Below are 14835 nucleotides of genomic sequence, written 5' to 3'. Positions count from 1 at the left end.
TAATGCCCACCAATAACAACAACAACAACAATAACAATGCAATATTTAATTGTCAATGAATATATATGTGTGTAGGTACAATGTGTCGATGTGTATGTATAGTTGTGGGCCGCTTCGATGGCTGGTCGAATGGATAGATGAATGTGTGAAACGTTGTGGAACAATGTCAACCAGGACATAGATTTATAACGCTCATTAGACGCTCAATAGGATAACAATGAGTGGATGTGAGAGGCATTTACAAGGAGGCACTTCAAAATAAACCTTATTCCACAGAGGTAGCAGCAGCAGCGTTTTTAAGTGGCGCCTGTGTGGTCAACGTGTCAAAGGTGAACAATTGACAATGACAATTGTCCAATAGGTCAGTACAAATGTTTTCTTTTGTTGTCGTGATTTTTGTGAGGCCTGCACTAAAATTTACAGCTGAAAATTATTTCATTCGATTCGTAAGCCAAAAATTATGAAATATGTTATTCAACAATGGATGACGTATTTTTTGCAGCTGTAATTTCGCTGTCTATAGGGCCAATTAATCGAGACTGTTTTTAGCCATATTTAACTCGTGGGCAATATGGCATCTGCTAGAATAACCAGAAGATAAAGGCTAAATTCGGGCGGGGCCGACTTTATGATTTACGAATTTACAAATGATTTAATTCCAACTATGATCGTTTTGGAATGCGTATTATGGTTTTAAAGCACTCATAACTTAAAACTGAACGAAACTAACATATATGGGAGATATATCCTCCTCTGAATCGATTGGTAATAAAAATGACGGAGGCATTTGTGTCTGAAGCAATAATAATCAAAATCCATTCCATTTGAACTGATATTACACTTTTTAGGCACAGTAAACATGAAATCGGATGAAGATATATATAGGAGCTATATCCAAATCTGAATAGATCTCTATAAAATTAAGCAGAGATATTTCTATCCTGAATCTGATAGATGGTACCAAATATTGTTGTTGTGGAGGGCATTTTAGTGCAAGTGTGTGGTACATAAATGCCAAATCGGATGAAATATAAAAATATGGGACATATACTCGACTCCAGTTGACCTATATTGACTTCTTGAACTCCACCTAGCCTGTGTAGACTCCCTAGATTCTAGTTGGCCTATATAGATTTCTGGAACTACTCATAACCTATATAAACTCCCCAGCCCAGATTAGATTACCTGGATTGCAGTTGGTCTATATAGACTCACTGGACTCCAGCTGGCTAGTATAGGCTCCCGGACTCTATATAACCTGTATAGACTTCCTGGACTCCAACTTGGTTAAATAGAAACCTTGGACTTCAGCTGGTCTATACAACAATGGCCCGATCCTCACGAAATTTTTCCATATAGTTGGTGTTATGGTCAGAATAGAAACCCATAGTATTTAGGGGTGAAAATGGGTCTTAAGAAAAAATTTTCGTAATGTTACAGACTCGGAATTTAGCATGGGTTTAGGGCTGGGAAGAATCCTACCAATTTTGATAACCATCGAATATGTATGGGAGCTATACCCAAACATCAACCGATTTCAATATAATTTGGCAAATGTATTTTATAAAAAATCCCGTCACTCATTCCAAATTTCATTAAAAACGAACATACATCTGAACCGATTTTATTATTATCTGACAAATTTATTTTTGTACCAAATTTAGTCACTTATGCCGGATTTCATTGGAATCGGATATACGTAACGTGTTGGGTGCATCAAATATGTAAATCGGCCGAAAATATATATGAAAGCTATATCCAAATCTGTACTGATTACAATATAATTTGGCAGATATATTTTCTGATCAAATCCCGCCACTCATTCCAAATTTGGAGACTGTATCTGCAATCGATTAATTGCAAAATATAAAATCTAAATTTTTGGGAGGTACCTTCAATTCTGATGCTATATTTCCAGTTCCAAGTGGAATTTCAAAAATGAATATAGCATACGTTACTTTCAGGCGATGTAGTAGTATATTTGGAAATTTTCAAGGAAATCTGTGCGGCGGTTTTCGAGCGACATTATTCAACGGAATTGTTTTAAGTTTGTATTTGAAGGTCCTAATGCATGCTACAGCCGAAATCACAATTGAATTCCATCACGAATCATTCAGTGGAATAATTTTAACAGCTGTCGGACGAGTAGCTTAGCAAAAACAGCAGTCTATCTTTCGAACGAATAGATATAGAAGGCTAAAATTTTGCACACATGTCTATTTTGCCAGTAGGCAGGTTAAGTTCGTAAATGGGTCATGTAGGTCCACGTTATCATATAGCCCCCATATAACGGTACCTCCCGATATTCGGTATTTTGATGATTTTAGCGACAATTTTCATCGGAATAGCTTCATATTTGGCATTTGAAGTTCGAAATGGATACTACAGCCTCAGGCAGAATATTGTCTGTGCAAGTCCACGTCTTCGTATAGCCCCCATATAACGGTACCTCCCTATATTCAGTATTTTAATGATTTTAGCGACATTATTCACCGGAAATGTTTCAAATTTGGTGTTTGAAGTTCGAAATGGATACTAAAGCCTGAGACTGAAAATTGTCTGTAAGTCCACGTCTTCGTATAGCCCCCATATATCAGTACCTCCCCATTCTCGGTATTTTGACGATTTTAGGTACAATACTCACCGAAATTGTTTGAGATGTCGTATTTGAAGTTCGTAATGGATGCTACAGCCTGTGACAGAAAATTTTCTATGCTGATTCAGGACTTCGCACAGCTCCGTATAACGGTACATCCCTATATACGATATTTTAATGATTTTAGCTACATTTTTCACCGTTTATTTCAAGTTTCAGTTTTAATATTGTAATGGCTTATGGCAAACAATGTCTATGTAGGTCCACGTCGTATAGAACTCAATATAACGTGTATATTCGGTATTTTTAAGATTTTAACAGAATTTTTTAAGGATTTAATTTTTTTTAAATTTCCAAATTCGTTCCAAATGGTGGAGGGTATCCAAAGTTCGGCCCGGCCGAAATTACTGCTTTTTAACTTGTTTGTGTTATTTTTTACAATTTCAAGTTCTATCGGGCTTAAAAACACCCTTTATTAGATACAATCATTTCAGAAAGAAATAAAACAACAATAGTTTTTTGTCTTTTCTGTCTTCAGCATTTGCAATTTATTTTTTGTATTTAATTTTATTTTACATACTATGAGGCAAAATGTGTAAAAGAATATATATTTATAAAAAAATGCTACAATTTATAATAATAATAATAATGAATACTAACTATATCACAGTAGCTGTTAAATAAATAATTAATACAGGGTGATAATAATAAATATGGGCATGCATACAGTTGATAAAAAGGCGAACTAAAAAATAGCGAATAAAATCAATAACCAAAGAATTCGACTTTGTGATTGAATAAATAATTAATTTAAAATCCAAATGGAATATAATATAAACAGAAATTGATAATTATGTTTGTAATTCAAAATGAAATTGATGAATTCAATAACCTAAGGCGAAAGTTTTCATAAAAAATTGATGTCATGGAATTATTAGGTTTTGTAAAATAGAGAGGTTTTTTCTTTTCAAAAAATATATTCGTTTTGAAGCCTAAATCGGGTGATAGACTCATTCGAGTTAAGCTGCCTTGTGGGCGGTGGTGGGTGGTTGGGTTTCGGTTGTTTTTTTTTATTTCGAAACTTTTCATAATCTTATACTCTTTATTGTTTCCTTTGCTGCCTTCTCTGATTTTTTCTACCATTTCCGGCTTGTTTTCGGCCACTCTGATTTGCAGTGGAGCCTTGTGACATTTTCGACGTTTGATTCTTTGGCACACTCATTCGATTCGTTGTTCGGCGTAATAACTTAATGAATTTTCTTAAATAGGTTAAATAACGAGATTTAACAAATTTCAAATCTATTGGACTAATATGTTTCAAATTGTTGTCATTAATGTCTGCGTTTTTGTTCCATCTCAGCGGTGAAACCTTTTTAATGTCAGTGTCGAATTGCAGTAGCTTTTCCATTCTTCGCCGTGATATTAGCAGCGAATTAATGGTCCGGGCTGCTTTGGATTTCGATGTTGTATTGTTGACAGCATGCTCAATATTGCAGAGAATCGAACGGGCATTGTTACGCAATGTCAGAAGTTCACGTGAGGTTTGACTCTGCTGCATACCTTTGTTGTAGTCCCAATCAAGTTGGGCCCGATGCAAGTAGTCGAAGGCAGCAACATAGGTTTGCATTTGACGATGGCAGCGACGGAGAGATATCTGCAAGTAACAAAGTAAAGGACATTGTTTTAATATTAGAATATTTTTTAAAAAATATAAATTATTACAAAAAACGAAGAGGAAAAATTAAAAGTCGGGCTGAGCCGACTGTATGATACCCTACACCACTATACATATTTAGTAGAGTTGCCGTAAAAAAAGAATTTATTTGAAGTAGATCATACCACCTATCAACATTTAGCATTAGAGCAGTTTGAATTTGGCTTTAGAGGAAGTAATACATGGGGCAGCCGAGTTCCACCAAATGGAAACATACGTCCCAAAATTCACTCTATTTGGGCTGATATTGGCCATTATTTGCACAATAAACTTGAATTCGGATTAAGAAATATATATTGAAGCTATATCCAACTCTTGTCCGATCTCGATAAATTTTGACAAAGGTATTTCCGAGCTCTATGAGATATCTAGTACCAAATATCATTGTTATTAGCTACATATTACGAATGTGAGGGATTTAAACACCAAATCGAATAAAACATATATATGGGGGCTACAGCTATATCTGAACCGATTTTTACCAATTTGAACGTACTAGACTGAATTTCGCCGGAAGTGCCAAGAATAAGTCCATTTGGGCTGATATTGTTCATTTGGAGCACAAAAAAACCTCCAATCAGATAAAGATATATATGAAAATTTTTTTTGTTGTTGTATTCTTCGATATATATGAGAGATATATCCAAAACTCAACCGATCTTGAGAAAATTTTATAGATTTATTTTTGCGCTGAATCTGATATCTGGCACCAAAGATTATTCCTGTGGTCATGCATGTGAGAGACTTAAACACCAAATCGGATGAAACATTTATACGGGAGCTACAGCTATATCTGAACCGATTATCACCAAATTTAACAAAAAATTTTAAAATGCAGTCCATTTGACCTGATATTAGCCATTTGGTGCACAAAAAAAAAAAAAAAACATGAAATCGGATACATATGTGAGAGCTATATCCAAATCTCATCCGATCTTGACAAAATTTTATACACTTATTTCTGGGCAGAATCTGATATCTGGTACCGAAGATTATTGTTGTGTATAAAACCGATTTTCATCAAATTTGAAGTGCTGGCTTCTAGGACAATTTTCATCGGAGGTGCCAAAATTGAGTTAATTTGTGCTGATATTGGTCATTTCGGGTTCAAAAAACCTGAAATCGGATAAAGATATACAGGGTGATGAAAAAACTGCAACCAAATTCAGACTGCTGTCATTTCTAAGCTACTCGTCCGACAGCTGTTAAAATTATTCCAGTGACAGCTCATTATATTGTTTACAAGCGTACAAAAGCATTTTGGTTAGAATTTTCCAGAAAATAAGTGATTCGTAATGCAATTCAAGCGTGTTGGTGTGCTTTCTTTATATTTGGCTGGAAAACCACCAGCGGCTATTATTAGAGCACACCAGCATTTAAATGTGAATAAATCTTTTGTGACTCGTTGCCGTGATACTGGTAGCGTAGCCCGACTTCAAAGAAGTGAACAGAAGGGAAGATAACAGCAACATCAGCAGAAATGGTTCGAAAAGTAAAGAAGCGACTTGATCGAGCCCCGCGTCGCAGTGGCCGAAAAATTGCTCGTAAGCTGCTGAACATATCGCAATATTTCATTCGGCAAATATTGAAAAATGAGTTCGGGATAAAGTCGTTGAAATTCCAAAAAAGTGCAAGAACTTACACAGCAACCGAAAGAAAATAGACTCAAAAGGCCTAAAGAGTTGCTTCGCTTGGCCGAAAGTGGTGAACTGCCGTATTTGGGTTTCTCCGATAAGAAAACATTCGTTGTCCAGCAGTTTGTAACCAAACAAAATGATAGTATTTATTTGCCAAAGAGGTCAGCTGAAAATGTGCACCTTCGGTTGACCACCAGAACTCAAGCGCCGTCCAAGGTAATGGTGTGGGCCGCCATTACGGCCGATGGTCGCTCTCCGCTCGTATTAATCGACCGTGGCATCAGAATAAATGCTGAATATTATCGCTAAAATATTCTGTATGGTATATTAAGGCCTTGGGCTCGCAAACATGTTGGCCGCAGACCTTGGCATTCCAACAGGATTTCCCACCATCGCACTCAGCACGCGCCACCCAAGAATGGTTAAAAAACAAGGTTCCACGCTCCATTTCCAGCGCACAATGGCCACCAAAATCTCCGGATACCAATCCGTTGGACTATTGTGTCTGGAGTATTTTTGAAAGCAAGGTTGGCACTAAAAAATACCAAAGTGCCGATCACCTCAAGCAAATGCTTCGCCGGAAATGGACCGAAATACCGTAGAAAAACATTCGGGCTGCATATAACGGTTTCAAGTGCCGCTTGATGGGCATTTTTTGTGCCAAAGGTGACCAATTCGAACAAATCTAAACTTATTCTAAAATTTGATGCTATTTCCGACATTTTTTGCTTTCATTCAATAGAAAGAAATAAATTGTAAAAATTATGGCCTGATTGGTGAGCAATAACCGTAAAATCAGATGAAAATGTGTATCGAACTAAATCTGAACCGATCGCAATAAATTTGGCAGAGGTATTTTCGAGTTGTATTTTATGTGCGGCCCAACTATCATTGTTGTCGAGAGCATATTTAGCATTTGAGGGACTTTCACACCAAATCGAATGAAACTGAATGAAACTCGGGGGCTATAGCTATATCTGACCATATTTAATGTAGTTGCTTCTGGTCTGAATTTGGATATGCCAAACTTCAGGTCATTTCAGATCATTTGGTGCACAATTAATTCGAAATCGGTAGAAGATATATATGGGAGCTATATCTAAATTTTGAACCGATTCTCATCAATTTAAATAGGGTTCGTCTTTAGGCCAAACAAATATTGTTTGGAGAATTTCATCTCAATCGGATAATTAATGCGACCTGCATTTTGTTCACAAAAGTTCATGGGTAGATGGACAGACGGACGTACTGGACAAGGACATAATACCCTTACCACTATGTGGTGCAGGGTATAATCATATTTGTGTATTCTATGGTTCAAAATAAAAACAAAATATACAATTCCGTAATATTTTTCAATTAATTTCCGCTAGACATTGCGAATTGCCACACAAACACACACCGTTCACGATTTCAATGCGGCGGCACAGTTCAATGAACTTCTATTATTTGATCAATCATTTCGAATGACAATTCGAGTGCACACTCGGCTTACACCACACACTCATCTGGTGAATGATGTGTGCCAACACTGAATTCATTGATGGCATTAAAACAATTACAAAAAAAAAAAACTATTAATAATTCATTGAAAACAAATAAATAGCTATAGCTTTGAATAGATTCTAAATACATTGAGAGAAAAAGTATTTAAAAACTAATAAATCAATACGATTCGATATGCAATAGCTTGTGGACACCGCATTGTACAATACGATCATTCATGCCGCATTTGATAAACCCAACACGAATGTTCGAATGTTTTTATTTGAGCAAAGGCTCAAAAATTAGATAATAACGTCCTTATGGGGGCACTGCAAAAAATTTAATCTACAGTCTAGAATTTGTGTGGCAGTCATATCAGTTGTCACAGCCATTCATATAGGGCATACGCCAGTCACGTGCATATGTACCTGTAGGAAAAAATCAATTCTTGAGTCGATTTTTTAATCAGTTGGGGTTTTTTTATTCGATTGCAGTATTCATCATCACAAAACTTCAAAACACTCAAAATTCAAAGGAATTGTTATGTGAGACGATAATGTATAAATATTGAAAACCTTTGGCAGATGAGATTTTAGTCATGAAGAACAATAAATATCAAATTAGATTAGATTAGAAGAAGTTGGTCTTTAAATTAGGCTCCGTTATATAAGGACCGAAACGTTGACTTTAATTGATCAATATAACTTTTTTTAACAAATTTCAAGGTCCTATATTTCGTATTGTGTTCTCTATTTTGATTCCAAGATACAGATCAAAAATGTGTGGGGTCTCAGGCAAATATTTCGAGGTTTTGTAATGGGAATGTCTGTATTATGGAGAAGAATATAACAATTATTCAATAAACTATCCGAATAATTGTTTAATAAGTAAGTGTTGAATACCTCAACACCTCATTGTAGATAAACAACAAGTTTCGTATTAGCCGCAAATAAAGTAAAAAAAGTAATGATAATAAATAGCAACAACACCGCATTTCATTTAATCGCAAAATAAGCTAATTAAAAAAAATGGAGACTGGTAATGACAAGAGCTGGATACTGAATTTAAATATAAACAGGTAAACAGGGCTGAAGTTTTAATACCATCTACCATTTTGAAAGAAATTGAAAATTTTCAAAAAACCAAAAAGAAAAAAAAAAAACAGTAAAAAAAAGTCTTATAGTCGGGCGGGGCCGACTTTATGATACCCTTCACCACCTTGCTAATTTAGTAGATCTCCACATAACAATTAAAAGTTTTTATGGGAGAATTCAATCATACACGCTATGATTATAATTATAATTTAAAGTTCAAAAGATTAAATATGCCGAAGCATTTGTATCTTTTAAATTCGGACTTGTATTGCCTATTTGCTGCACAATTAATTTGAAATCGGATAAAGATATATATGGGAACTATATCCAAATCGGAACCGATCTCGATAAAATTTGGCAAAGATATTTCTGAGCTGTATTTGATATATTTCCCTGAATATCATTATTACGGAGTGCATATTATGGTTGTGGGTAATAAATATAGCAAATCGGATGAACAATATATATCGAAGCTATAGCTATATCTGAACCGATTTTCACCAAATTTATACTAGCTTTTAGACTCAATTCGGTCGTAAGTGCCAAATTCCATCCCATTTGGACAAATATTAGACGTTTGGTGCACAATAAAAGGTAAATGGGACGAAGTTATATATGGGAGCTATATCCAAATCTGAACCGATCTCGATAAAATTTAGCAAGTGGATTTCTGAGATGTATTTGCTATATTGTTTCCAAATATTGTTGTTACAAAGTGCATATTGCGGCTGCGGAGGACAAAAATAACAAATCGGATGCACAATATATATGGGAGCTATAGCTCTTTCTAACCGATTATGATCAAATTTGGGATACTTATTTTCAGGCCTAATTTGATTGTATGTGCAAAATTCCATACTATTCGGGCTTATATTACACGTTTGGTGCACAATAAAAGGCAAATCGGACGAAGATATATATGTGAGCTATATCTAAATGTTACCGATTATCTCCAATTTCAATAGGGTTCGTCCTTGGGCCAAACAGATGATCTGTGCAATCATCTGGATAGGGCAATAAATGCGAACTGTACTTTGTTTACAAAAATACATGGACAGACGGACGGACAGACAGACGGACGGAAATGCATAAATCGACTCAGAATGTGATTCTATGCAGATCATCAAAAGGAACTGTGGGTCAATCTCGTTTCCTTTTACCTGTTACAAACAAATGCACAAAGACATAATACCCTGACCACCTTGTGGTGTAGGGTATAAAAAAACTGATCCGTAGAAAAATACCTCACAAATGAAACCCCATACATGAGAGCTATACGAATAACTAAGTAAGTATTTTTTTGTCATAGGAAATTAGGAAATTTGAAACAATTCTGGTAAAAAAATGTCGCTAAAATCATCACAATGCCAAATATCGGAAGGTATCGTTATATGGGGGGTATACGAAGACTTGGACCTGCATACGCAATTTTTTGCACCTATTCCGAATTTTAAATACGAACTTTTAAATAATTGCGGAAAAAATACCGCTAAAATCATCAAAATACCGAATATTGGTAAGTACCGTTATATGGGGGCTATACGAAGACGTGGATCTACATGGCCCATGCCTACTGGTAAAATACACATGTATGCAGACTTTTAGCCTTCTATCTCCATTCGTTTGATTACAACAGATAGACGGACATCGCTAATCGACTTATAATTTGACCCTGATCAAAAATATATATGCTCTGTATGTACAAGGTTAATATACGCTCTATAAATTTGATAACATTTTACTCAGATATGTGTTTGGTCTGCAGGACTTTTGGCATTGAAAACGAGCTATATAGTTCCACGTTTTGGTATTGCCACCACATAACGCTACCTCACTACATTCGTTAGTGTAATGATTTTTGCGACATTATTCACCGGAATTGTCTCAATATTTGCAGCTTGTAATGGGTCCTACAACCTGTGACAGAAATTTGTTTATGCTAGTCCACGTTCTCATATAGCCCCCATATAACTTTATCTCCCTGTATTCGGTATATTGTTGATTTTAGCGACATTATTCACCGGAATTGTTTCTAGTTGGATGAAAATGTTTCAAATTTCGTATTTGAAGTTCGGACGCGTTACTGCAGCCTATGACAAATAATTATTTATGCAGGACCACGTTTTCGTATAGCCTCCAGATTTCAATTGAGTGGTATTTTCGACGGAAATTTTTGGAATTTTTGAAATTTCTTTTAAATGGTGGAGGATATTTAAAGTTCAGCCTGGCCGCTAGATGGTATATAAGGTTTGTCATTCCGTTTGTGTCTCATCGAAATAATAATTCTAGACCCTAAAAAGTATATATACAGTGTGAGATAAAAAAAACTGCGAATGCCATAATTTTCAAATTTTATTGAATGAAAGCAAAAAATGTCGGAAATGGCATCAAATTTTGGAATAAGTTTAGATTTTTTCCAATTGGTCACCTTTGGCACGAATTATGGCCTTCAAACGGCCAATGAAACCGTTAAACTCTGCCGAAAATTGTTCGGCGGCATTTTGGACCATTCCCGGAGAAGCTCTTGGTTGCGGTGATCGACAATTTGGTGTTTTTCTAGTGCCGGCCTTGCTTTCCAAAATACTCCAGACACAATAGTACAACGGATTGGTATCCGAAGATTTTGGTGGCCATTGTGTGCTGAAAATGAAGCAAGGAACCTCATTTTGTAACCATTTTTAGGTGGCGCGTGCTGAGTGCGATGGTGCTGAGTCCTGTTGGAATGTCCAAGTTCTGCGGCCAAAATGTTTGCTTGTCCAAGGCTTTAATGCACCCTCCCTTTTCGCGATTTCGGCATTTATTCTGATGCCTCAGTCGATTAATACGAGCGGAGAGCGACTATCGGCTGTTATGGCGGCCCTCACCATGGCCGGCTTGAGTTCTGGTGGCCAACCGAAGGTGCATATTTCCAGCTGAACTCTGCAATATTTTACCATCGGAGATACCCAGTTCACTACTTTCGGCCAAGCGAAGCAACTTTTTAGCTCCTTTGAGTCTATTTTCTTTCCGTTGCGGTGTAAGTTCTTGCACTTTTTGGAATTTCAATGGTTTTACCCCGAGCTCATTTTTCAATATTTGCAGAATGGCATATTGCGATATGTTCAGCTCACGAACCATTTTTCGGCCACTATGGCGCGGGTTTCGATCAGGTCGCTTCTTTACTTTTCGTACCATTTCTGCTGATGTTGCTGTTTTCTTGCGTCCCATTCCTTGACGTCGGGCTACGTTACCAGTATCACGGTAACAAGCGATGGTACGAGACACAAAAGATTTATTCACATTTAAATGCTGAAGTGCTCTAACGATGGCCACTTGTGGTTTTCCAGCCAAATATAAAGAAATCAACACTATCACGTATGACTTCCATCACGAATACCTTTTTTTCTGGAAAATTCTCACCCTAAATGCCTTTGTACGCTTGTAAACAATGTAATGAGCTGTCACTGGAATAATTTCAACAGCTGTCGTACGAGTGGCTTAGAAATAACAGCAGTCTGAAGTTGGTTGCAGTTTTTTCATCTCACCCTGTATTTTTCAAATTGACCATTTTCTATGGATGTCTCACAAAACATATAAAGAAAATATAACAAAAAAGAACGTTCTCTATTTTTTTTTCTGTACCTTACTACTTTTTGACTTGTTAACATTTCAATAGCGCTTAATACATCAGCCTATATTTGTAAATAATATATTTGAATTTTGGAATGCAAATATTTATGGCAAGCAAAAAAAAATATTGAGAGCACTCCACGCATCTTGTCAATTCTAGGTCTTCTAAAATAATGAAAAAAATTATTGAGTAAGCTACAAAATGCTTGCCCCCAACACACAAACACACCCTTCCACCCCCCATCCCATACAAAATAAAACAAAACAAAAACACAAACAAAAAACGATTGGGGATTCCGCTGAAACCAAAACAACAGCAACACCAACAATAACAATACCAACAACCGGCAAATTTATGTGATACAATTGAATGGTGATGATGATTCATTGGCAATTCTATGGCAACTCAATATCTCAATTATTGACGTTAAATAGTTTGTGGTGTGCGCTTTGCTTTATGTATGGAAGCATTGTTTTGACTTATGGCATATCAAAAGCAGACATATGTACTTACATATGCATGTATGTTATGGTGGGGAGTGGGGGGGAGGACAATCATGCTTCCATAAAATTATTGTATGTATTGATTTCCACGCAAAAAAAAAACCACTTTCGAACCCTTCAATATATATTTTTTTTTATATGGCTGTAAAAATTTACCACGTCTGTGACGTCAATGGGTGTCGTAGTTATTGGAATTTCTTAAAATTCTGGTAATTTTTAATGACAACATCATGACTAGGTTAAGTACGGTAAATGCTTGTGTGAATATTGTGAATATCGTCACCACCGACGTACCACATTATTTGATTTAGTTTTTTTTTTTTTTTCATTATATTTACTGTCGTTCAATGTTCCCAGAATTTATTTCGAGATATTTTAGAATTAACATTTTGTAGCTGGTACTTACATTGGATGGTATCTCAATTTGTGGCAAAAATTTATATTTCTCATCGTATTTGTTCCACATGCTCATATTTCGAATATCTATGGCAGCCAATTGTCGGACATTCAGAGAATTATATTCGATGACTGTGGCATTTTGAAGCTTTCGTAATGTCTGAAACAGAAGAGAAAAAACCAAATACAAAGGATTATTAATGGGAAAATGTCAGGGCAAAAGTTCAAGAGGTTCGGAGCGAGTTAGACGGATTAGCAGACAGCTGCATTTTCTCACCCTACGACCATGTACGTATAAAAAAGCAGCAAGTTCGGACGAGCCGAAATTTAAAACCTTCCACCATTTTAAAGGTCCTTGAAAAGTTTCTAAAAAATTCTGTTGAAAAATACCGCTCAAAGTAAAACCTTTATATGGGGGCTATACGAAGGCGTGGTTCTGCATAAGAATTTTTTTGTCCTCGGCTGTAGTATACATTACGAACTTTAAATACGAAATTTGAAAAAAATCTGGTAAATAATATCCCTAAATTCAACAAAATTACGAATACAAGGAGGTACCTTGTATAGGCGCTATATGATAGCGTGAACCTATCTAGACAATTCTCTTGCAGGGGGTTAGGTATTCAGAAGGTTCTCCTTGTGTGGATTTTCGGACAAAACCACCGAAAAATGTGGCTAAATTCATTAAAATCTCGAATATCCGGTGATATACGATGTAGTGGACATATATAGACAAATACCTTCCAGGGGGTAAACTACTCAGAAGGAACTCCTTTTATGGATTTTCAGACAATTCCATTGAAAATGTGCCTAACATCTTGAAAAGAGCGAATATCGGGGTAACCGTAATGTGGTTACCCCATATTCAAACCTGACTTGCCTCCATACAAAAGACTGATCTTTGCAAAATTGTAGCCTCCAATCTTTATTCGTTTATTAGCCTGATTACAACAGACGGACGGACAGAAAGGGCTAAAAAATCTGCTAAAATCATAAAAAAAAACCGAATATAGGGAATTACCGTTATGTGAGACCTACATTGACAGTTCAATGAAAGGAAGTTTCTTGGCTCGACGTCATGGAAGTGGACGGAAGAAAACAGCAACATCAGCAAAAATGGTTCGAAATGTAAAGAAGCGACTTGATCGAAACCCGCGTCGCAGTGACCGAAAATTGCTCGTGAGCTGAACATATCGCAATATTCCATTCGGAAACAATTAGCTTGGGTAAAGCCATTGAAATTCCAAAAAGTGCAACAACTTACACCGCAACAGAAAGAAAATAGACTAAAAAGAGCTAAAGAGTTGCTTCGCTCGGCCGAAAGTGGTGAAATGCCGAATTTGGTTTTCTCCGATGAGAAAACATTCGTTGTCCAGCAGTTTGTAAACAAACAACATGATCGTGTTTACTTGCCAAGGAGGTCAGCTGAAAATGTGCACCTTCGGTTGGCCACCAGAACTCGAGCACCGGCCATGGTGATAGTGTGGACCAACATGACAGCCGATGGTCGCTCTCCGCACGTATTAATCGACCGTGGCATCAGAATAAATGTCGAATATTATCGCATATTATCAAATATTCTGGAGGGTGTATTAAAGCCTTGGGCACGCAAACATTCCAAACCAAACATTCAAACAGGACTCAGCACAAATGCACTCAGCACGCCCCACCCAAAAATTGTTACAAAATGAGGTTCCTCGCCACCAAAATCTCCGGACTTTTGTCTGGAGTATTTTGGAAAGCAAGGTTGACACTAAAAAAATACCAAAGTGTCGATTACCTCAAGCAAGCGTTTCGCCG

General features: G+C 36.4%; 1 protein-coding gene across 1 annotated transcript in view; it reads right to left on the bottom strand.

Annotated features, from left to right (window-relative positions):
• Positions 1–3210: 3210 nt before the first annotated feature.
• Positions 3211–14835, bottom strand: part of LOC101887889 (putative uncharacterized protein DDB_G0267716) — a 36893-nt gene continuing 25268 nt past the window's right edge. The window contains exons 3-4 of the mRNA XM_011292088.3: positions 13046–13195; positions 3211–4250 (exon numbers count right to left, since the gene is read on the bottom strand). Of these exons, the coding sequence (XP_011290390.2) occupies positions 3699–4250; positions 13046–13195 (702 nt within the window). The 3' untranslated portion in view covers positions 3211–3698. The remainder of the gene's footprint in view (positions 4251–13045; positions 13196–14835) is intronic.

Source organism: Musca domestica, unplaced genomic scaffold (assembly GCF_030504385.1).
Source record: "Musca domestica strain aabys unplaced genomic scaffold, Musca_domestica.polishedcontigs.V.1.1 18, whole genome shotgun sequence".
Taxonomy (NCBI): Eukaryota; Metazoa; Arthropoda; class Insecta; order Diptera; family Muscidae; genus Musca; species Musca domestica.
This window is presented reverse-complemented; position numbering and strand designations above follow the sequence as displayed.